Source organism: Carassius carassius, chromosome 31 (genome assembly GCF_963082965.1).
Source record: "Carassius carassius chromosome 31, fCarCar2.1, whole genome shotgun sequence".
NCBI lineage: Eukaryota > Metazoa > Chordata > Actinopteri > Cypriniformes > Cyprinidae > Carassius > Carassius carassius.
Window position 1 is genome coordinate 30,283,249 of NC_081785.1, and position 21,862 is coordinate 30,305,110.

The following is a 21,862-nucleotide window of genomic DNA, read 5'->3' on the forward strand; positions in this document are numbered from 1 at the left end:
TCTGACGTTGAAATGGTGTAGCGGAACTCTCGTGTTGTTGTGTTTCCCGTCGGTCTGATTTGAGCGGCGCACTGCTGGAGTCGCGCGTCCCGATAAATTCATCATTTCGGCTTTTTAAATGAAATATTGACCATCGTTAATGTGATCAGTGTTATTAAAGTAAAATATATAATCATATGTGAATGCGCTGAGGATGGAGAGCGATATACTGGACACGCTGGATCAGCTCGGGTAAGTTAAGCAGCAGCTGGATGTGATTATGATTTAAATGAGCTTCAGATCATGTGTGATTTTCAGGTGTGTTTCATGAACAGCTCATTCAGAACAAAGTGCTCATCACCTAAAATATTTTAAATCGGAGCAGAAAGTCTGTGTCATGTCTGAATGAGTTCTGTCTATTATAAAGCGTGTGCTCTGTTTGTCAGCAGCACATGTTTCTCTCCTCGACTCTTACTGTAATACTGACAGCATTTATCCTCAGTGTTATTCACATCTAAACTCCTTCATCGAGAAACATACAGTCTCGTTTTCTGAGAAATAACCCAAATTCTGGACTTTGTTGTAAGAATCTTCTGGAACAGACAGAAACTCTGTTTGCAGGAACACTTATTTCTGTTTTAGAGTTCGGGAGCACAGATATTCTTTCATTTTTATTTATTTTGGAAAACTGTAAAAAGGTATTTTTTTGTTAGTAAGTTGTATTTTAAAGCTTTAAAGTGTTGCGAATAATAGACATTTTATGTTTAGAAATCATATTGATATATTCTGTCCCATTTATTCTGATGTTTCTATACATTTGAATTCCTCTTCAGAAAGCCTGTGTGTAATATAAAATAAATCAATATATACAGGTGCTGGTAATGTACCGTAATTAGAATATCAAAAAAGTTGATTTATTTCACTAATTCCATTCAAAAAAGTGAAACTTGTACATTATATTCATTTAATCTTGGCCAACTGAAAATTATGAAAATGAAAAGTATGCAGCAATGCGGCGTGGCATGGAGTCGATCAGTCTGTGGCACTGCTCAGGTGTTATGAGAGCCCAGGTTGCTCTGATAGTGGCCTTCACCTCTTCTGCATTCTTGGCTCTGGCATATCACATCTTCCTCTTCACAATACCCCATAGATTTTCTATGGGGTTAAGGTCAGGCGAGTTTGCTGGTCAATTAAGAACAGGGACCCCATGGTCCTTAAACCAGGTACTGGTAGCTTTGGCACTGTGTGCAGGTGCCAATCCTGTTGGAGAATGAAATCTGCATCTCCATAAAGTTGGTCAGCAGCAGGAAGCATGAAGTGCTCTAAAACTTCCTGGTATACAGCTGTGTTAACCTTTGACCTCAGAAAACACAGTGGACCAACACCAGCAGATGACATGAGACCCCAAACCATCACTGACTGTGGAAACTTTACACTGAACCTCAAGCAACGTGGATTGTGTGCCTCTCCTCTCTTCCTCCAGACTCTGGGACCCTTTCATCAGAGAACATAATTGTGGACCACTCAGCAGCAGTCCAGTCCTTTCTGAAGCGAGACGCTTCTGGCGCTGTCTGTTGTTCAAGAGTGGCTTGACACCAGGAGTGCGACAGCTGAAACCCATGTCTTGCATACGTCTGTGTGTAGTGGTTCTTGAAGCACTGGCTCCAGCTGCAGTCCACTCTTTGTGAATCTCCCCCACATTTTTGAATGGGTTTTGTTTCACAATCCTCTCCAGGGTGCGGTTATCCCTATTGCTTGTACACTTTTTTTCTGCCACATCTTTTCCTTCCCTTTGCCTCTCTATTAATGTGCTTGGACACAGAGCTCTGTGAAGAGCCAGCCACTTTTGCAATGACCTTTTGTGTCTTGTCCTCCTTGTGCAAGGTGTCAATGGTCGTCTTTTGGACAACTGTCAAGTCAGCAGTCTTCCCCATGATTGTGTAGCCTACAGAACTAGACTGAGAGACCATTTAAAGGCTTTGCAGGTGTTTTGAGTTAATGAGCTGATTAGAGTGTGGCACCAGGTGTCTTCAATATTGAACCTTTTCACAATATCCTAGATGTCAGTTATAATCATCAAAATTAAAAGAAATAAACACTTGAAATATATCAGTCTGTCTGGAATGAATGAATATAATATACAAGTTTTACTTTTTGAATGGAATTAGTGAAATAAACTTTTTGATGATATTCTAATTATATGACCAGCACCTGTAGATTAAACGTGCAGCTGTTATTGATATGAGCACAGAATATTTGAGTGTGTGTGACGTCACCGCTGCTCAGGTATGACGGGCCGCTGGTGGAGGAGGCGTGTCTGCGGGCGGCGTGTGGGCGGGGCTTCAGCTCATCTGAATATGTCAGTCTAGTGAGGTGGCTCTCATCCAGACTCACACTCATCACTGATGAACACACACAGGAGCCGCTCATCACAGGTGTGACACACACACACACACTCATCACTGATGAACACACACAACATACATCCACACACACATACTGTCACACAGACTCACACATACACATTTTCTCTCAGTCTGTCTGACTCACACACACTGAATTTAAATGTCTTTGTGGCTGGAGATGAGGTTGATGTGTGCGTGTGTGTGTGTGTGTGTGTGTGTGTGTGTGTGTGTTTGTGCTGTCAGAAGATCCTGACAGATGTGTGCTGGACACCAGCAGACTGCTGAAGGACTTGTGCTGCCCGTATGAAGGACTGGCGTCACGATTAGCAAACGGAGACGTGAAGAACAGCGAGGAGCATCTGAAGATCGTCTGTGAGTGGTGTGTGTGTTCACCTTTGTGCTGGATCTGGTCTCTGTGTTGACTGAGAGTCTCTTCATCAGTGTTTCTGGCGTCGGAGCTTCAAGCGGCGGAGATCGTGGCCAGGAAACTGTTGACTGATGCAGACAGGGAGGAGATGGACATGTCTCTCCAGGATCTCAGAGTCATTTGTGAAACGCTGAAGCTGCCAGATCCAGTGGGACGAGACGCTAGAGACGTGTTCACTGCTGTTGAGCAGCAGGTGTGTCATTCACTGCCAGTGTTTCATTAGATCTTAAGCACTAAGATCTAAGCACTAAGATTTCATTAGAAAGTTAAGCACTACAAATCATGCTCCGCAGCGCAGGACGAATACACAAACCAACTACTTGAGTAAAAGTACAAATAAAATGTTACTCCAGTAAAAGTACATAGGTATTTGATTTTTAATGTACTTGGGTATTAAAATGACATTGGACCTGATCAGTGTCACTCTAATCAATAGCTGCTCCTCCACTGTGGGGTCAGTGTGATCCGGGTGGGGCTAATAGCCTCAGGTATGGGAAGCCAAACACTGCGAGCGTGGGACGAGACAGCGCAGTATTAAAGTGTTCGTGCTGCACTCAGTGAATCTGATCAGTTTCAACAGCCCAGCACGAACATTACTCTCCGCAGAAGTTTGTGTCTTTTCTTCACATAACATAATGAACATTTTGCTACATGTAAACAGTAGTGTTAGCTACATTGATGCACTTAGTTTTATATATTTAATGCATTTAATAGTCAAGTTCAGAACAGAAACGTCCATTATCCTCTTAGAATTAAAATGTTTTATAGTTTTGTTTATTAAGGCATATTTTAAGTAAATGTTACATTTAAGGACACTTGAGTAACATGATTATACTTTTTAAAAAAAAAACAGTAAATGTACTGATACTTTTCTGTCAGGACATTAATTTTCTCTTATATTAGCAATGGTTTTACTATAGTAAAAGTGCAGTCACCATGGATTGATTTTCTTTTTTTTTTTACCCACTGTTTAAATACAAATAAGTGGTTAAAAGGTTAGTGTAATAATATAATGGTCAATTTTCATGTGTTTTACGATAAACCTAAAACAATGCAGTGCAAAATACATCATATTGAATTTACATACACTGCCCCCAATTTTTAAAGACTTTTTAAAATAAAATTTATTTAATTTGGTTTGTTGAGAAGCTTTACAAGCATTATCCATTATCCTATAGAAAACTGCAGTGTTAAAGTTAAATAACAAGTTTCCAAAATCCCATATATACTATTTAAGAACCGGTATATAATAGTTCAAATTAAAAATGGGCAATATTGAGCTGAATGTTTCCACCGTCTGGTTGATGTTTTACTATAATAAGTGATACATTGATCATAATGAATTAATTTATCAGGATTGAGAATTAGTCACACAGTCTGCTTTTTCAGTCGACTCTGTTTCTGTTTATTTGTAGTCACAATAGCCTATATACATCACATTTAAAGAGAATTATAATTTCTATATTTTTATAAAAGCTCCCGAACAAAAACCGTTTTTATATTTTTATGACAAAAAAAATTATACAAGGAGCTAAACTCTTGAGACAAGACTTATGACAGATAAAATATGTTACTAAATAAATACACAATTGTGATAGAGAATAAGAAGCTGATGTCTGATTTCTTCAAGTGGTCACATTTACCGTGTTTGCTATGGTAAGGTTAATGCCTAGTGTGCACAGTCTTTTGCATCGTTTATTAAGCGACTCTCTTCACGGACTGAAGGGCAAGTCTGCTGTATGTTTAATAGCACAGTGGCCTCTCATACTTCTACATGTATATCAGTCTTCATGGCTCGACCATTAGCTCTCTGTTTTTCATGTTGTTCTATGTGCATGTTTTTGTGTAAGTATTTAATTTTTTCCTCTGGTGCAGGTGAATGTTTTACTCGAGCAGCTTCCAGAAACACATGTGGGTGATCCTGCGTTCAAGAGCTCCCTCCGTCCGGACCAATGGGTGAGAAGAGTTTGATTTAATAGATTATTAACTGATGAGGGTGTCAGATCAGGAAACTTCAGCCGTGGAAGTGGAGTGTCTGACAGTGGTGTGAAATATAAACGTGTGTGTGTGTGTGAAGTGAGATGTTTTCTTGTGTCCAGAGCGAGCTGGAGAAGATCAACGGTGCTCTGTCGGCGGAGTACGAGTGTCGGCGGCGTATGCTGATCAAACGCCTGGATGTGACCATACAGTCCTTCAGCTGGTCCGACAGAGCCAAGGCACGACAGACGCTTTCAGGCGTTGCTTTCATTTTTAACAGACACTTTCTGTTGTTCTTTTCGTTCAAGATTTAACAAATTATTAAAAACTGACAGAACACCCAGAACATGAACTGAGATAAGTTTTAAAGGTCTGGAGTGAAGAGAACACACTGAGGTTTGCTTCAGATACTGAAAGCCCTGCCATCCACACTAGATAGTCTGAATTTAGAGGACGAGCAGGGACACAGGGCTGAATTAATTCAGAGAAGCCTTAAAAACTAGGACAACTATCTTAAACTCAATAGGATTGAGAACAGGGAGCCAGTGTAATTGCTGTGAGACAGGAGTGATGTGGGCTGATTTTTTGGTAAATGTAAGGGCACCTACAGCTGAATTCTGAATTAAGAGCTTTGTTAGATGGGCCATATAACAAGGACTAACAATAATCCAGACATGAAGTTATAAAGGCATGAGTCATCATCTTTGAAATTTAGTGAGGTTCCTACATGGGCAATATTGAGAAAGATGGGAAAAAACAGGACTTAAGGAGCTGCCTGATATGGGATCTGAAACATAGTGTGGAATCAAATAATACAACAAGACGGCGTATAGTGGAGGAGGGATGAACTATAGCTCTGTCAATGTTAATAGAGAGGTCAAAATGGGAGGAGACAAGGGATTCTACTAACAGAATTTCAGTTTTTTTCAGTATTCAGTTTTAAGACATTTTTAACCGTCCATACTTCGAGATCATGTAGACAAGATGTTAAAGAAGAAAGAGGTAAAACAGTTGGGCTGTGCAGTAAAATAGATTTGTGTATCATCAGCGTAATACTGGAAATTAAGACCCAGAGGAAGCATGTAGATAAAAAATTGAAGTGGACCAAGAACAGATCCTTGAGGCACTCCACGAGATTTGTGTTTATCAATACTCATGAACTGCTGCCTGTCTGAGAGATCTAAACTTAGCCACTGCAGGACAGTTACTGTGATGCCAGTCGCAGACAGAAGACATAGGAATACAGAATAGCAAACAGTATCAAAAGATGAACTCAGGTCCAAGAGGACCAGAAGACAGGACACCAGAATCAGTGCCAGGAGCAGTTTGGACAAAATCTAGACTGAAATGGTTCATGCTAATTTTTTGCTGAGTGGTACCATGTTTTCTAGGATCTTAGACGAAACGGAAAAGTTGGTTATTGGTCTGAATTTACTCAAGAACAGGTTTTTTTTTTTTTATTACTGGGGTGATCACGGCTACTTTCAATCCAGTAGGTACATAACCAGTCATAAAGGATCTATTTATTATGTGAATGATGGGTATAATGAGAGCAGGCAGAATGTTTTTGAGCAGGTGTGTGGCCGACAGGAAGAGGACTGAGAGTTAATAATCAGCTGTTCAGTGACAGATGTTAGAGAGTGAGTATCTGAGAGGCAGAGGGTTCTGGAGGAGCAAAGGAAGAAAAACACTTTCTGACACTTTTCTTCATTAATACTAGTGGACAGGACAGTAGAGTGTATTTTGTTCTTCCAGTCAGCTGCTTGCATTCGATAAATCTCTTGCTTTATGTCAGTGATAGACAGACGCACATGTCACTGAGTGTTTTGAAAGAAAAACAATTGTATTTTTCAGGTGAAAATTGACAGCATGGCCAGAGCATATCAGCCGAAGCGATATTCTCTTTCTCTGCGGTCCTCGGTGAGCGTGGCTCATCTGCTCGCCACGAGACAGGACGTCTGCTATATGGTGAAGACCAGCAGCGGCTCGTGCAGAGAGAAAACCAGCTGTGCAATAAACAGAGTACGTAGGTTATCATGCCTTTCTTTTGCTTTTCTGTCAGCTTGTGTCTGGTGTGTGACGCTCTGTGTGTGGTGACCGCTCAGATCCTGATGGGACGGGTTCCTGACCGCGGCGGACGGCCGTCTGAGATCGAAGCTCCTCTTCCTGAGATGCCTGCATGGAGGAAGAGAGCTGATGGAGGAGGCCGAGGAGGAGGCGGAGGATACGGTGGGAATCGAGGTGCGGGCGGATGGCGCTCCGGAGGAGACGGATGGAGAGCAGGTCGATGTAGCAGAGGAGGACGAGGAGGACAGTACTATCACTGACAGAGTCATGCGGACTGATCATGAAGAGACTGTCATTTCCTCTCGGGGAAAGTCATTTTAAATAAGTCTGTAGTAGTTTGATTCATTACGCTTTTTAACTTCTATAAGACCAGTGAGAGAGATTGTGAAGGCATCATGCATTGCTTCAAACCCCTCCTGAAATCAACAAGGAATAAAGCATTGAAAAACTTTGAAATTACTCTTTGTTTTATAAATTGAGACACATGGGTGTTCTTGGCCGAGTGCTTTGCATTGTGGTTCTCCTGGGTCGTGAGTCTGTGCTCTAACTGAATCCGGTTCTCTTGAAGAATGACCTTTATTTGTGTTGTTCTGGATGTTAACAGCTTTCCGTTTCATCAGTGGCTAGGTCAGACTGAGCCAATCCTGGAGTTCGTGTGTTGTGTTACTCCTCGTCTGTATGCAGTGAGGAAGGTTTTAAGTAAAATCAAGTTTGACAGAACACATTAAAAACTGCTTAAAACAATCTGCTTGACTCATCCACATTCACAAGGGTACAATTATTATAATGTATCTGAATCAATTCTGAATAATCTGAATTGAATGTATGCTTTGAGCTGTCTTTTGTCTTTGAGTGGCTATGTTACGTTCGTAAACTCAGAAGGTGGTCAGCATGTGCAGTGAGGTGAGCTAGGTCTGTGCAAGATAACTGGCTTTGGAGTACATAAGCAGATGTATTCTGAGCATCTGGTTTCCTACAAGGCAGCACTGGAAAGAGCTAAATCAACGTTTCATGCAAATATTTTTGCTAATGGACAGTCTAATACAAGGACTTTGTTCAGTACTGTTAACAAACTGTTGAAACCTCATAATACTGTTTCACTTTCTCCCAGTCAATGTGTATCCTATTCTAATTTAACTCTAGATTGACAGCATACATTATGAATTGGTTAATTCTGGTTTGATGTCTAGTGATTATCAAAATGGACTTATAATTATCTAAATGGCCATATTCGTTGGTCTGCAAGTACTTTCTAATTTTGAGCTGCCCTCAGTTTATTATATTACTAAGCAGATCATGAAGTCTAAGACTTCCACCTGTTCCCTTGATCCCTTACATACTGTTTTAGTGTAGTCCTGTATCCATTCAGTTTCTTCTATTATTACAGCTATTGTGTGTTCGTCATTGTCAACTGCTACTGTTCCTTCATCTTTAAAAATGGCTTCTATCACTCCAATTCTTAAAAAGACTGGCCTGATACTAATGATCTAAATAATTACAAGCCTATTTCTAATCTCCCTTTTATTTCAAAAATACTTGAAAGAACATTAGCAGCACAACTTGAATCGCATTTATAAAGTAATGACATTTACGAGCATTTTCAGTCAGGTTTTCGACCCAAACATAGTACGGAAACAGCTCTCGTTAAGGTTATAAATGATCTTCTCCTAGCTGCTGATTCTGGTCTTCTGTCCATTCTTATTCTGTTAGATATTAGTGCTGCATTTGATACTATGAGCCATTCAGTATTACTGGAACGGCTGGCTTGCATAGGAATAGCTGATAATGTGCTTCTTTGGTTTTCATCTATTTAAGTGACAGAAAACAATTTGTTCAGATTAAGAATACACGTTCAGATCCTGTCTCAGTTATTCATGGCGTTCCACAGGGGTCGGTGTTGGGTCCGCTTTTATTCATCATTTATATTCTTCCTCTTGGTCTTATTTTTCATTCCTATGGTATTAATTTCCATTTTTACGCTGATGACAGTGTACATTTCTACAAGTTAAATACCAGTAAGACAGAAGCCCTCCTTGTGGGTTCTAGGTCTGTCAATGTCACCTTTATTTATATAGCGCTTTAAACAAAATACATTGCGTCAAAGCAACTGAACAACATTCATTAGGAAAACAGTGTCAATAATGCAAAATGATAGTTAAAGGCAGTTCATCATTGGATTAAGTTATGTCATCTCTGTTCAATTAAATAGTGTCTGTGCATTTATTTGCAATCAAGTCAACGATATCGCTGTAGATGAAGTGTCCCCAACTAAGCAAGCCAGAGGCGACAGCGGCAAGGAACCGAAACTCCATCGGTGACAGAATGGAGAAAAAAACCTTGGGAGAAACCAGGCTCAGTTGGGGGGCCAGTTCTCCTCTGACCAGACGAAACCAGTAGTTCAATTCCAGGCTGCAGCAAAGTCAGATTGTGCAGAAGAATCATCTGTTTCCTGTGGTCTTGTCCTGGTGCTCCTCTGAGACAAGGTCTTTACAGGGGATCTGTATCTGGGGCTCTAGTTGTCCTGGTCTCCGCTGTCTTTCAGGGATGTAGAGGTCCTTTCTAGGTGCTGATCCAGCATCTGGTCTGGATACGTACTGGATCCGGGTGACTGCAGTGACCCTCTGATCTGGACACAGACTGGATCTGGTGGCCACGGTGACCTCGGAACAAGAGAGAAACAGACAAATATTAGCGTAGATGCCATTCTTCTAATTATGTAGCAAGTACATAGGTTGTTATGGGAAGTGTTTTTTTAACATTTCTGCATTTGACATTGAGAGCATAGGCCGTAATTTAGATATATTTTTGAGATGGAAAAATGCAGTTTTACAAAAGCTAGAAACGTGGCTTTCTAAGGAAAGATTGCGATCAAATAGCACACCTAGGTTCCTAACTGATGACGAAGAATTGACAGAGCAACCATCAAGTCTTAGACAGTGTTCTAGGTTATTACAAGCAGAGTTTTTAGGTCCTATAATTAACACCTCTGTTTTTTTCAGAATTTAGCAGTAAGAAATTACTCGTCATCCAGTTTTTTATATCGACTATGCAATCCATTAGTTTTTCAAATTGGTGTGTTTCACCGGGCTGCGAAGAAATATAGAGCTGAGTATCATCAGCATAACAGTGAAAGCTAACACCATGTTTCCTGATGATATCTCCCAAGGGTAACATATAAAGCGTGAAGAGTAGCGGCCCTAGTACTGAGCCTTGAGGTACTCCATACTGCACTTGTGATCGATAGGATACATCTTCATTCACTGCTACGAACTGATGGCGGTCATATAAGTACGATTTAAACCATGCTAATGCACTTCCACTGATGCCAACAAAGTATTCAAGTCTATGCAAAAGAATGTTGTGGTCAATTGTGTCAAACGCAGCACTAAGATCCAATAAAACTAATAGAGAGATACACCCACGATCAGATGATAAGAGCAGATCATTTGTAACTCTAAGGAGAGCAGTCTCAGTACTATGATACGGTCTAAATCCTGACTGGAAATACTCACATATACCATTTTTCTCTAAGAAGGAATATAATTGTGTGGATACCACCTTTTCTAGTATCTTGGACAGAAAAGGGAGATTCGAGATTGGTCTATAATTAAATAGTTCTTTGGGGTCAAGTTGTGGTTTTTTTGATGAGAGGCTTAATAACAGCCAGTTTGAAGGTTTTGGGGACATGTCCTAGTGACAATGAGGAATTAATAATAGTCAGAAGAGGATCTATGACTTCTGGAAGCACCTCTTTCAGGAGCTTAGATGGTATAGGGTCTAACATACATGTTGTTGGTTTAGATGATTTAACAAGTTTATACAATTCTTCCTCTCCTATGGTAGAGAATGAGTGGAACTGTTCCTCAGGGGGTCTATAGTGCACTGTCTGATGTGATACTGTAGCTGACGGCTGAATGGTTGCAATTTTATCTCTAATAGTATCGATTTTAGAAGTAAAGTAGTTCATAAAGTCATTACTGCTGTGGTGTTGGGAAATGTCAACACTTGTTGAGGCTTTATTTTTCGTTAATTTAGCCACTGTATTGAATAAATACCTGGGGTTATGTTTGTTTTCTTCTAAAAGAGAAGAAAAGTAATCGGATCTAGCAGTTTTTAATGCTTTTCTGTAGGATAGGTTACTTTCCCGCCAAGCAATACGAAATACCTCTAGTTTTGTTTTCCTCCAGCTGCGCTCCATTTTTCGGGCTGCTCTCTTTAGGGTGCGAGTATGCTCATTATACCATGGTGTCAAACTGTTTTCCTTAACCTTGCTTAAGCGTAAAGGAGCAACTTTATTTAACCCATTCGGACCCTGCGTCCATTACAATGGACATCACATGTCAGCCCTTTTTTTTTTTTACTTCTGGAGCATTTAACTTAGTTTAAAGCCTGCAGTCCATTAGATTGGACGCTTGTCATCCAATCAAATGGCAGTAAAGCTCTGCATGTGGTAATTTAAAAAAAAAAACACTTAATTGAAGAGAAGCATGGCAGCACTTCACTCAAAGCACAGAAGTAAGCAGCATTTTCTATGGTTTTATTAACATTTATTGATATATTTGCCAGTATTTCATAGTTTGTATGTAAAATAGAGGGATTGAACTTATTAATTAAAGTTAAAAATCAATTATAGAATTGCAAGTTTTAAAGCAGGATTTTTTCAAATGTTCAAACGTCTGTTACTGAAATCACATGTCCTGTAATGCTGATTGAAATTTCTTATATATAAAAAAATCTGTATCACAGTACTAATACATTTTTTAAACTATTTCATATGCAGAATATACAGTTCTTGAAGTTCTTGAAAATATAGCTGATGGAAATATCTCAGATGTTGATTTTATGTGGAGTGATGAGGAAGATGGAAATGCAGATGGAAATGCAGATGATGCTAGATCTCCAACAATTGGTGAGTGTAGAATGAAAATTAGGGATAGTTAGTTAAGACGTTTCATACAATTAGATGTCCCTACATGTATTGAATAGTTTTATTTGATATACAGTTTCATTTATTTCCTGTAAAAATAAATTACACTATAAAACTTGTATGAAGTTGTTTTGTAAGGGACAGTTTTCGGTAATAATTTCAGGGGAGGACAGAGATGAGCCAGGGGAGGACAGAGATGAGCCACCACCGGTAGTAGAGGAAGAAATTGAGATTGAGGCAGAGGAAGGTCAGGATCAAGAAGACAGAGAAGATTATGAGCATGAGCATGAGGCAGATGTAGAACCTGGTGATGATCCTTTTACAAATATCACAAAAAAGAGTGATATTCAGTGGCGTCGTCACACCCGCTTTACCCTAGTAGAAACAACATGGGAAAGTCCCACCAGTGACCCCCCTGAGCCACTAACACCATACGGCTACTTCAAGCAGTATGTTCCAAGTCAGATGTTTGAGCTGATGAGCACAATGACCAATATATATGCAGAGCAAAATGGAGTCAGGGGGTATAAACATGCCTCAGCTTCTGAGATTGAAGTCCTTGTCGGTCTACATATGGCAATGGGAGTTCTTGGTCTTCCAAGAGTGAGAATGTACTGGTCTTCCAGTATCAATATTGGAATTTTCACGGAAACCATGTCTCGAGATCGTTTTTTTCAACTCCGCTCCAACCTGCATGTTGTAAACAACCATGAGAGGCCTCCTGGAGACACTGATGTTTTCTTCAAGGTCAGACCAATCTATGAGTCCATAAGGAAACGCTGTCTGCAGCTACAACTGGAGGAAGATCTCTGTATTGATGAGCAGATTGTGCCTTTCAGAGGAAAACTCTCTGTGATCCAGTATATCAAAGGGAAACCTACTCCATGGGGAGTGAAGATCTATTTCCTCTGTGGCAAAAGTGGGCTTGCTTATGATTTCCTCATCTATCAAGGTGCCACAACAGAGCTTTCTGAGAAAAGCAAAAATATTCTAAGGCATGGAGCGTCTGTTGTCTTCCACCTGTGCCAGAGAATTCAGAATCCCAACCACAAGCTCTTTTTTGACAACTACTTCACCACCTACAATATCCTTGAAGTTCTTGCAGAAAAGAAAATCCATGCTGCTGGAACAGCAAGGCTTTGCCGCTTTGCAAATCCGCCACTGAAGCCAGACAAGGAAATGTCTAAGAAAACGCGGGGAAACCATGATGAAGTTATAAGTAGGGATGGAAAAGTTGTTCTAGTGAAGTGGTTTGATAACCGCTCTGTTGTACTGGCCTCCAACTTTGTTGGTGTTGGAGATGAAGACGAAATTGAGAGGTGGGATAAGAAAGAGAGGCAGTATGTGAAGATCAAGCGTCCAGAGGTTGTGAAGAAATACAACAAGGCCATGGGAGGGGTGGACAAGCTTGATCAGCTAATCAGCCTGTACAGGATTGATATCAAGTCCCGCAAATGGCCACTGCACATGATTACTCATGCTTTTGATGTTGCTGTAGTGAACAGCTGGCTTGAGTTTCGCAGGGACAATGAATCCAAAGGAACTCAGCCACAGAAAATCATGGATCTCCTTGAATTCAAAATGAATGTGGCCGAAGTGCTTGTGCGTTCTGGGAAGCCACAGGGTTCAAAAAAACGAGGGAGGCCAAGCAATTCTGACGTAGCCAGTACCTCTCAAACTCCACATGAAGAAGCTGGACAAAAGAGAGGGGCAAGGGAATGGCGGCCAGTTCTTGAAGTCCAAAAAGATATGGTTGACCACCTGCCAAATTATGATGCAAAAAAAGAAGCAACAAGATGCAAATTGGAAGGTTGTTCTGGGAAAACACATGTCTTCTGTGATAAGTGCAAGGTGCACTACTGCTTTGTGTCACAGAGAAATTGTTTCAAAGATGCACACAGGAAATGACTCTAAATTGATTGATTGATTCCTAGGTTAATTTTGTTATGAATAACACATGGGCAATTAAGGTTTAAATGTTATACTGTTCAAGTTTTTGACCTTGAGAAGAAGCTTAGAGTGTAGACCAACAATTTTTATGTTTATTATTGTTTTTCATAATGGTACATTTTTGTGAAGTACCCCTGTTTTGACCAGACGTCCATTGAAATGGACAAAAAAAATTACTATTAAAGATTATTGAAATTTGTAATATTTGTGTTTGGTCTCATTTATAGAAGCCTCATGAGCTGGGAAAATGTACTTTTATATTTTTCAGAAACTTGAAACATAATTCAGGTCTGAAGGGGTTAAAGTGCTAGAAAAGAGAGAGACCATAGTTTCTGTTACATCATCAAGTTGTTCTGAGGTTTTGGATATGCTAAGGAATTTGGATACATCAGGAAGATAACTTAAAAAGCAATCTTTTGTGTTTACAAGTGATGGTTCTTCCATACTTGTAACAAGAAGTAGAATTTACAATTTTGGCTATATGAATTTTGCAAAGAACTAAATAATGATCTGAGATATCATCACTTGGCTGAATAATTTCAACACCATCAACATCAATTCCATGTGACAGTATTAAATCTAGAGTATGATTTCGACAATGAGTAGGTCCTGAAATGTGTTGTCTAACACCAATAGAGTTCAGAATGTCTATAAATGCTGATCCCAATGCATCGTTTTCATTATCAAAATGGATATTAAAATCACCAACTATTAAACTTTATCTGCAGCCAGAACTAACTCGGATGTAAAATCAATCAATCAGTCTGTCTCATCTTAAACTCAATCCTTTATCTTTACCTTGTTCATTGATAATTATTCAGTCAATATTTCTGCCCAGGTGAAAAGTCTTGGAGTTATACTGGATGGTTTGCTTTCGTTTGATTCCCATATCAGTAATATTTCACGTTTTGCATTTTTTTCATTTACGCAATATTGCTAGACTTCGTTCTTCACTCTCTCAACATAGTACTGAAGTGCTTATTCATGCATATGTGTTTTTCAGCGTGAGGAAATTGATGCAATGCCACAAATGGCGCGATCCATTAACAGGCCGCTGTAGATTACCAGAGATTACTAGTCTGCAGAAGAAAAGAACAAAGGTCATGTATATTTCAGCAGGATTAAAGGTTTTAAATCATCCACATGTTCAGATGAATAATGCACAATGCCAGGTCATACAATATGCATTGTTTGTTTTCCCCTTTGTTGAATAAAAATAAACTATGCCTTTTTTAATCATACCTAACATGTATTTTATTAAAAGCACAGCACATTTTGTAATATTAAACATGAAAAATTACATTATAAAAGCATTTATCAAGTTATTTTAGTAAACATAGGCTAGATTTACTAAAAAAATGAGTTAGTTTATAAAGACCCTTGTCAGTTGAAAACATCAATATCTTGCAGAAAGGTTCATGTGAACGCCAGCGGAGGACTCCATCCTCACATATTGCATGCAAGGTTACTGTATGTCCAAGAAGAGTGAGGAAACTTGATTTATGGTTGTGTTGTGAAGTTGTCTTGAGTGAAGAGCCACTGCTGTACATTCACACACAAACCAAATAAGCACACCATTTAGTTTTCTTAATGTGTGACTACAATAACATTATGCAAATAACAATTAAAAGAATTTCACTGATTGACGTCCCTGATAAATACATGAATTAAAATAACATTCTTGAAGGAGTCACGTGTGTGGTCTCTAAACAGGCAGCTTTTGCCAGATCAGTCATTTCACACCAGTGGCTTCTCATCTTTATTTGTGAGGAGTAACACGAGTATCAACTCAGGTAGTTGCTTTTGTTGAATAATAGAAACCTACAACACTTAAAAATCCGAGGAGTCTGAGATCCTGGATGGAGAAGGCAGAGAGACGCAATGGAGGATGTTCTGGTTCTCTCAGATCCGCTGTGGTGTTAGGAGTAGATGGACCAGTAGATGATGTTGAAGAGCGTGTAAGCGGCAGGAAAGACCACTCGTGAGTACTTGTCTATGGCATGAGTGTCTATCCAGACGTTGACGTATGCCAGGGGTGTCTTCACACGACTCGTCCTCCGGCTGTCGGCGAGGTTCAGCTGGGCCAGGATCCTCTCCTGCCTCGCTCCGTTCTCAGGCATCCCATACGTCCCCGCTGTGCTGGGATCCACTCCGCTGTAGCACGTGGTCATCATCATGTCCTCGTCTGGGTTAGCTATTCCACACGTGCAAGGCAGCTGCAGCGTCAATCCGTAAACACAGGAGACACAGATGTGATACAGCGACACAGATCATTTCTGAGCATCACTCTCTCGTCATATTAATGTGTGTGTCCTTACTTGATTCCTGAGCTTCCTCTCTCTGCGCTCCTGCACGGTGGTCAGGTAATTGACGGCCGCGTACTCGATGACAGAGAGGAAGACGAAGACGAAGCTGACCCACAGGTAAATGTCCACGGCTTTGATGTAGGAGACTCTGGGCATGGAGGCGTTGACTCCGGTGATGATGGTGGACATCGTGAGAACCGTCGTGATGCCTGTGAGTGAAAGCATGATTTTAAGCTGAACAAACAGGACAGGCAGACGCTTCTATCTGAAGCGACTTTTAGTGCATTAAATGTATTTCTTTGGAATCAAACCTGTGATCTCAGCATTGCTTGCATCTTACAGACTGAACACACTCTGAATAATCTTTCACTTACATGACAGTAATTAATAAATGTTCAAGTGTATTGAGCGTGTCCATGTGGAGCGGTTTTCTCCTACCGAGAGGAACTCTCGCTGGCACGGCCCTGCGGTCGATCCAGAAGGACACCCAGGACAGCATGACCATCAGCGTGGCCGGGAAATACGTTTGCAGCAGGAAGAAGAAGACGTGACGCCGAAGAGTGAAGTGTATGTAGAGGCGATTGTACCAGCCTGGAAAACAGATCTGGATTAAAGCTCATAGGGAGCGTTCACACTACATGTGCAGCTGAATCATTGGTGCAGTTGAATTCTTTACTTAAGATCAGTGGTACAGTGTTGGTGATTTTGCTCATTCATTTTCAAAGCTTAGACAGTGCTGTTCAAGCAACAAAGCAGTGGAAAGAGGCCTGAGATGTACAGCGTTATCGTTTTCTACACTTCATTTGCATTTAACATCATTGATCACAGAGACCCATTCTGGTTTTATAACCACACACAGCTTCTCTGAGGCTTCAAACACCATCAGCGGTGCTATTGATGCTCATGGCTTGGCGGATCTACATCAGCATCCAAACACAGTGAATTCAACATCTTCGTGTTTAGTTGCTATTTCAAAAATGGCAGTCAAAAGTTTCTATTCATCTTGTTGGTCACAGTAACTCTTACTTCTAGACCAGAAAACTGGTGTTTAGACTGAGCCAGTGTTAAAGGCTGTGTGTCGATCAGAACGAGTGACATCTGCACAGTGACCTTCTTCACCTGAACGACAGAATCACCGAACCTCAGGGTTCAGGCAGAACCAGATCAGGAGCAACAGAGTCCTTTGGAGCAGTTCACACCAGAGATGAGCTTTGTTCAGTGTCAATGTTTAGCCTTTGTCCAGTGATGAACATCCTTCAGTCAGTAAGATCTGAGCTTTGGGACACACGTCCAAAACCACTGTCACTATTTCACAGGATTTGGTGGCGCTTCACCCTGAAACCTGAAGGATCTGCACTAAACATTTGAGACGAGCATCTGAGAGCGCTGAATCGTTACCTGTGCTGCTGTAGAACGCAAGCTTGGTTGTGGTGTGGAACTTCTGGATGAGAAACTGGGACAGAGAAATCTTGTCATCGGTGTTCAGCGACTCGTTGCCCTTCTTCCAGTAAAGCATTAGATCGTCGTCAGTGTACGCATCTGAAATAACAACACCACATCATCATCAGAATATACTCAGAGGTCAGAGGTGAGGTGGACGGATGTGTGCTGTGTCTCTATACGTACAGCTCTCGATCTCCAGTGAGCATGTCTGTGTGTCCAGAGGGAATCGACTCAGGTCCATGTTACACATGGCAGTGACGGTCACTCTACAACAACACAACACATCCAGCGCTAGTTCATTCAGATCACCCATGCATCGTCCAGTGAGGAGAGCAAACATCCTAAATAGTGCTATATTAGTGCTACATTTACCATATTTTGCGTATTTTGTGATTATTAGGCAGATGTTTTGTTTTCAGATGCATGTTTTAAGCGACGAGTGGTGAAGGTTAGGTGTGCTTTACAGAATTGCAGTGCGGTCCTTGCAATTGATTAATCGTGCTAAACCACATCTTTAGAATTAATATTAAAAAGTTACCACCCTAATGAGTAACACTGTTTCGTTTGGTGCTTGGCGAGTGGTAATTATAGGCCCTGCTCAGACTGTTTGTTCAGAGAGCATCAGTTGAGAAGGAGTGAGAAGATTCGAGTCTCTTGATTGACTGAGATCTTTCACATCTGTGACTGTTTCTGTCAGGTTGATGTGAAAGCCCTCACCTCAGACTGTACAGGACGTTTCCGTCGGGATACACTCGTAGCATCACGTTGTCTGTTGTGGTGTCGTGGATGAAAGATCTTTTGGAGTGAACAAAGAACATGTCAGGAACCCAGATCTTCTTCACCAGCCGGCTGTCGAAGGTCATGCTTTGATTATTGGTGCTCGGGAAGGACAGGCGCTCGTCTTTCCAGTAATGTCTCAAATACAGGGTCATGGTAAAATCCTGAGGAGAAACACCAGATGCTAAAAAAAACACTGAGGAATGAGACACACAAATAGACAGAATGCAAAAAAAAATAAGAAAAGCTAGTGTGTGTGTTTTTTTTTTTAAAGAAAACGAGCAGTTAGTAAATGAATAGAGGGCAAGTCTTGAATAGAGTTAGAGGGTCAAATAAAGATGAAAGAGATGTGTTTTTAGCCGATTCTTTTCCGTGAATATGTCTGTCAATTCAGATGATTCTCAATAATAATAATAATGGCACACTCTTAATCAAGCGCTCACCATGTCAGCCTCAGAGATGGTGTCGAGACTCTCGACCTGGACATCCACACCTACTGGAATCGGAGGTCCTGTACATGGACAGTCAAAGACAGGATCGTGTCCGTGTATTTTTATACATTAATTGAGTGCATCGTTATCATGAGATATTTCCACCGTGGCTACAGTAGAGCAGCGCTCTCTTTCTGTGAGCAGACAGGATATAACTCTGCCTTATCTGTGTCCTATTTTAGCTCAGACTCACTATCGTCTGTAACACGAGCGCTCAAACACAAGTGGGTCACGACCGTCTCACATCTGGTCACCCGGCTCTGTTTTCATGTTTCTACATGCACATGGCAAGCCAAAGCCAAAGAGCCCAGGAAAAGAGTGTTGTAATGTTATCATCAGTCAGTTATGATGAAGCTGGATCCAGAGAGTGTTTTCATGTGAAGCAGATCCCTGGCTTTGATTCCCAGGGGATGCATGAACTGATACAAATGCACTTTTGAACTAAAGAGTCTAACAAATACATAAATGTGTGTATGACTTTTTTTATATATATAGTTGCACTGCATAACAGCATCTGAACAATTAAAAAACATCCATTAATACAAAACATATTGGCAAGGCCATCATTCTGAGATGTGTGAACCATGAAACCATGATCAATGCAAACCCATGCAGGATCTCAGGATGCTATATGTGGCTCGTGCTCACCTCCAAACGCAGGTCTCATTGTGAAATCATGGTCATCTATCCTCAACAGCTGCTCAGATTTGGTTATAGGAGACTTTGTCATGTCTGGACTTCTTCTGAAGATTGGGCTGCGATGATAATGAGAGTAGAACTATTAGAAAAAGCTGTGGACGAGACACTCAAAGACACGCTTCAAAGGACATCCAACAGAAGTACATACACACTAATGGCACTCATAGATTCTGATCTCACTAGTCTGATATTTGTCTTTTCAACTAAAAGAATATATATTGAAATCTCAATATACACTATAAAACCATAAAGTCTTTCAATAGAAATGCTAAGAAAAGATCCGTATCCAAGATCCGAATTGAATGATGTTGTACCTTCCAGACTTGTGTGTTCCTCCATCCACTCGTGTTGTTTCTCGGCGTAATCTGTGAGGAAGGAACGAGAGAATGAAATGAAGTTCTGCGTATCAGCAGGCCTTTCTCCTGTGGTTCTGCACTGATTCAGTGGAGTGGATGTAAACTTGATCCCATATGTTCAGAGCTGAGAGTACTGCACTCGTATTGATCACATTTGATTAAATATTTAACAAACGCACAGGGATGTCTGACAAGTGTCACACTTCATCTGTGATATTGTACATTTTCAGTGTTTGCTTTAGTGCAGCAGACATGTGCACTATTCGATCTCTTCCAGCTTGTGATGTACAGCATATTCCTTGACTGAACATCACATACACCTGAGCTGTTTTTAAAGCATCTTTGATGTTCAGCTCAGCTCAAACACATCATCCTCATCAGCTGAGGAGCTGGTGGGAACAGAGCCACAGAAGACGGCGTGAGCATGAAGACATGTTTGATGTGATGGTACTGGTTTCGGCTCATCACCAGCAGCTGGTTAATAATCCTCTCTGTGTCTCCTCCACTGCCACGACACAACACTCGTCTGACATCGTGACAATCATGTACAGGATCTGGACACTGTGTTATGAACCGGTGCAGGGAGATAAAGGATCGTTATTGGCACCGATGGGTCCATGAACATCCATGGAAACATTCCATTGCACAAAAGGATTTTTATAGTGGAAAAATGCTTTTTTAGTTGTTTTTCACACAAAGGAAATAATGCTTCTTGTTCACTGAATCATTTTTTGGTAATCAAAAAAATAATAATCTATGGCATCACTGCAAAAAATAAGACACTGTGTAAAACTAGACATGTTTGAATGAGATAACGAAGAACCTTTTCCAATCAAACTGAGTCTATCAAAAGGTTACAGCCACTACATGAGGATCACTGATGAGAAACTCCCAGGAAATCATATGCTGTCTGATTACCAACTCTTTTAAGGAATGATGACTTTCTAGCACCTTCTGGACACATGAGAAGAGTAAGACTCACAGTGAAAACTGAGTCAAACTGAAGCTTCAGACACGGATATGAAATCCCACATTAAACAAGCAGGCAGACAGAATATCAGAAGATCATCAGATTTAAATATACACTTAAACGTCCTCATTTCCAGACTTTCTTTCTTCTATAATGAAAGAAACTACAACTCTATTAGAGAAGCGAGTCATCGTTTGATTTCATTCCTTTCACTCGACAGGCCACGTCCACAACAGGATTATTACCTGCTTTGCTTGTAGGGCTCTGGTGTGTGACCTCTTATGTGGGCTGATCTTCCGGCGGCGCCCACCAGACAGACGCAGATAAACACAAACACAGTCTCCAGCTGCATGGTGCTCATATCCCTGTTCAGTGTTCACATCCTCCACACTTTGCAGCCAGAACAAGCCTCATCCTTTCTTTAGTGGTGCAGCCTGAACAAACATGGACGTCTGTCCTGCTGACATCACACACAGCTTAATCTCCAGACTGGGAAAAGCAATTTTGTCTAAACCCATAAATCCTTGAGCATCAGATGGCACAGATTTGATCCCTCCAGTGGTGGATGTGTTCTGCTCGTGATGCGCCGCCCCAAACCAATTCTCCTAATGATACTGTGCTCTGCTCTTAGCTGACGAGGTCAATCGAGAAGATGCTGCACAGACAGACAGATAGATACAGAGATACAATGCTAGTGATACTCAGCTATATATCTCAACGAGACCAGATGAAACCTCTAAATTATCTAAGCTAACAGAGTGTGTTAAAAATGTAAAAGATTGGATGACCAATAATTTTCTCCTATTAAATTTGGATAAGACAGAGATATTAATTATTGGACCAAAAACACTACTTGTACTCTTGTAGATTACAATCTGCAGCTAGACGGATGTTCTGTTACTTCCTCTACAGTCAGAAATCTGGGTGTTATATTAGACATCATCTTGTCTTTTGAAAATCATATTTCCCATGTTACAAAAACTGCATTCTTCCATCTTAGAAACATTGCCAAGCTACGAAACATGTTATCTGTTTCTGATGCAGAAAAGCTAGTTCATGCATTCATGACCTCTAGACTGGACTATTGT

The 21,862-nt window shown here is 40.7% G+C and overlaps 3 protein-coding genes across 3 annotated transcripts; 2 read left to right on the top strand and 1 right to left on the bottom strand.

Moving 5' to 3' along the window:
• On the top strand, positions 1 to 7,311 carry fam98b (family with sequence similarity 98 member B). The gene is made up of 8 exons (XM_059519482.1): positions 1 to 231; positions 2,266 to 2,414; positions 2,628 to 2,756; positions 2,826 to 3,004; positions 4,687 to 4,767; positions 4,911 to 5,027; positions 6,643 to 6,810; positions 6,894 to 7,311. The coding sequence occupies exons 1-8, from the start codon at positions 194 to 196 to the stop codon at positions 7,113 to 7,115; spliced, it is 1,083 nt and encodes a 360-aa protein (XP_059375465.1). The 5' UTR covers positions 1 to 193; the 3' UTR covers positions 7,116 to 7,311.
• A 4,386-nt stretch (positions 7,312 to 11,697) lies between these two features.
• LOC132111962 (piggyBac transposable element-derived protein 3-like) lies at positions 11,698 to 13,690 on the top strand. The gene is made up of 2 exons (XM_059519562.1): positions 11,698 to 11,764; positions 11,946 to 13,690. The coding sequence occupies exons 1-2, from the start codon at positions 11,698 to 11,700 to the stop codon at positions 13,688 to 13,690; spliced, it is 1,812 nt and encodes a 603-aa protein (XP_059375545.1).
• Positions 13,691 to 15,323: 1,633 nt separating this feature from the next.
• LOC132112155 (gamma-aminobutyric acid receptor subunit rho-1-like) lies at positions 15,324 to 21,384 on the bottom strand. The gene is made up of 10 exons (XM_059519735.1): positions 21,020 to 21,384; positions 19,763 to 19,813; positions 19,398 to 19,504; positions 18,702 to 18,769; positions 18,199 to 18,422; positions 17,665 to 17,747; positions 17,437 to 17,577; positions 16,477 to 16,629; positions 16,051 to 16,247; positions 15,324 to 15,948 (listed from the first exon to the last, which is right to left on the bottom strand). The coding sequence occupies exons 1-10, from the start codon at positions 21,133 to 21,135 to the stop codon at positions 15,652 to 15,654; spliced, it is 1,437 nt and encodes a 478-aa protein (XP_059375718.1). The 5' UTR covers positions 21,136 to 21,384; the 3' UTR covers positions 15,324 to 15,651.
• Positions 21,385 to 21,862: the final 478 nt, after the last annotated feature.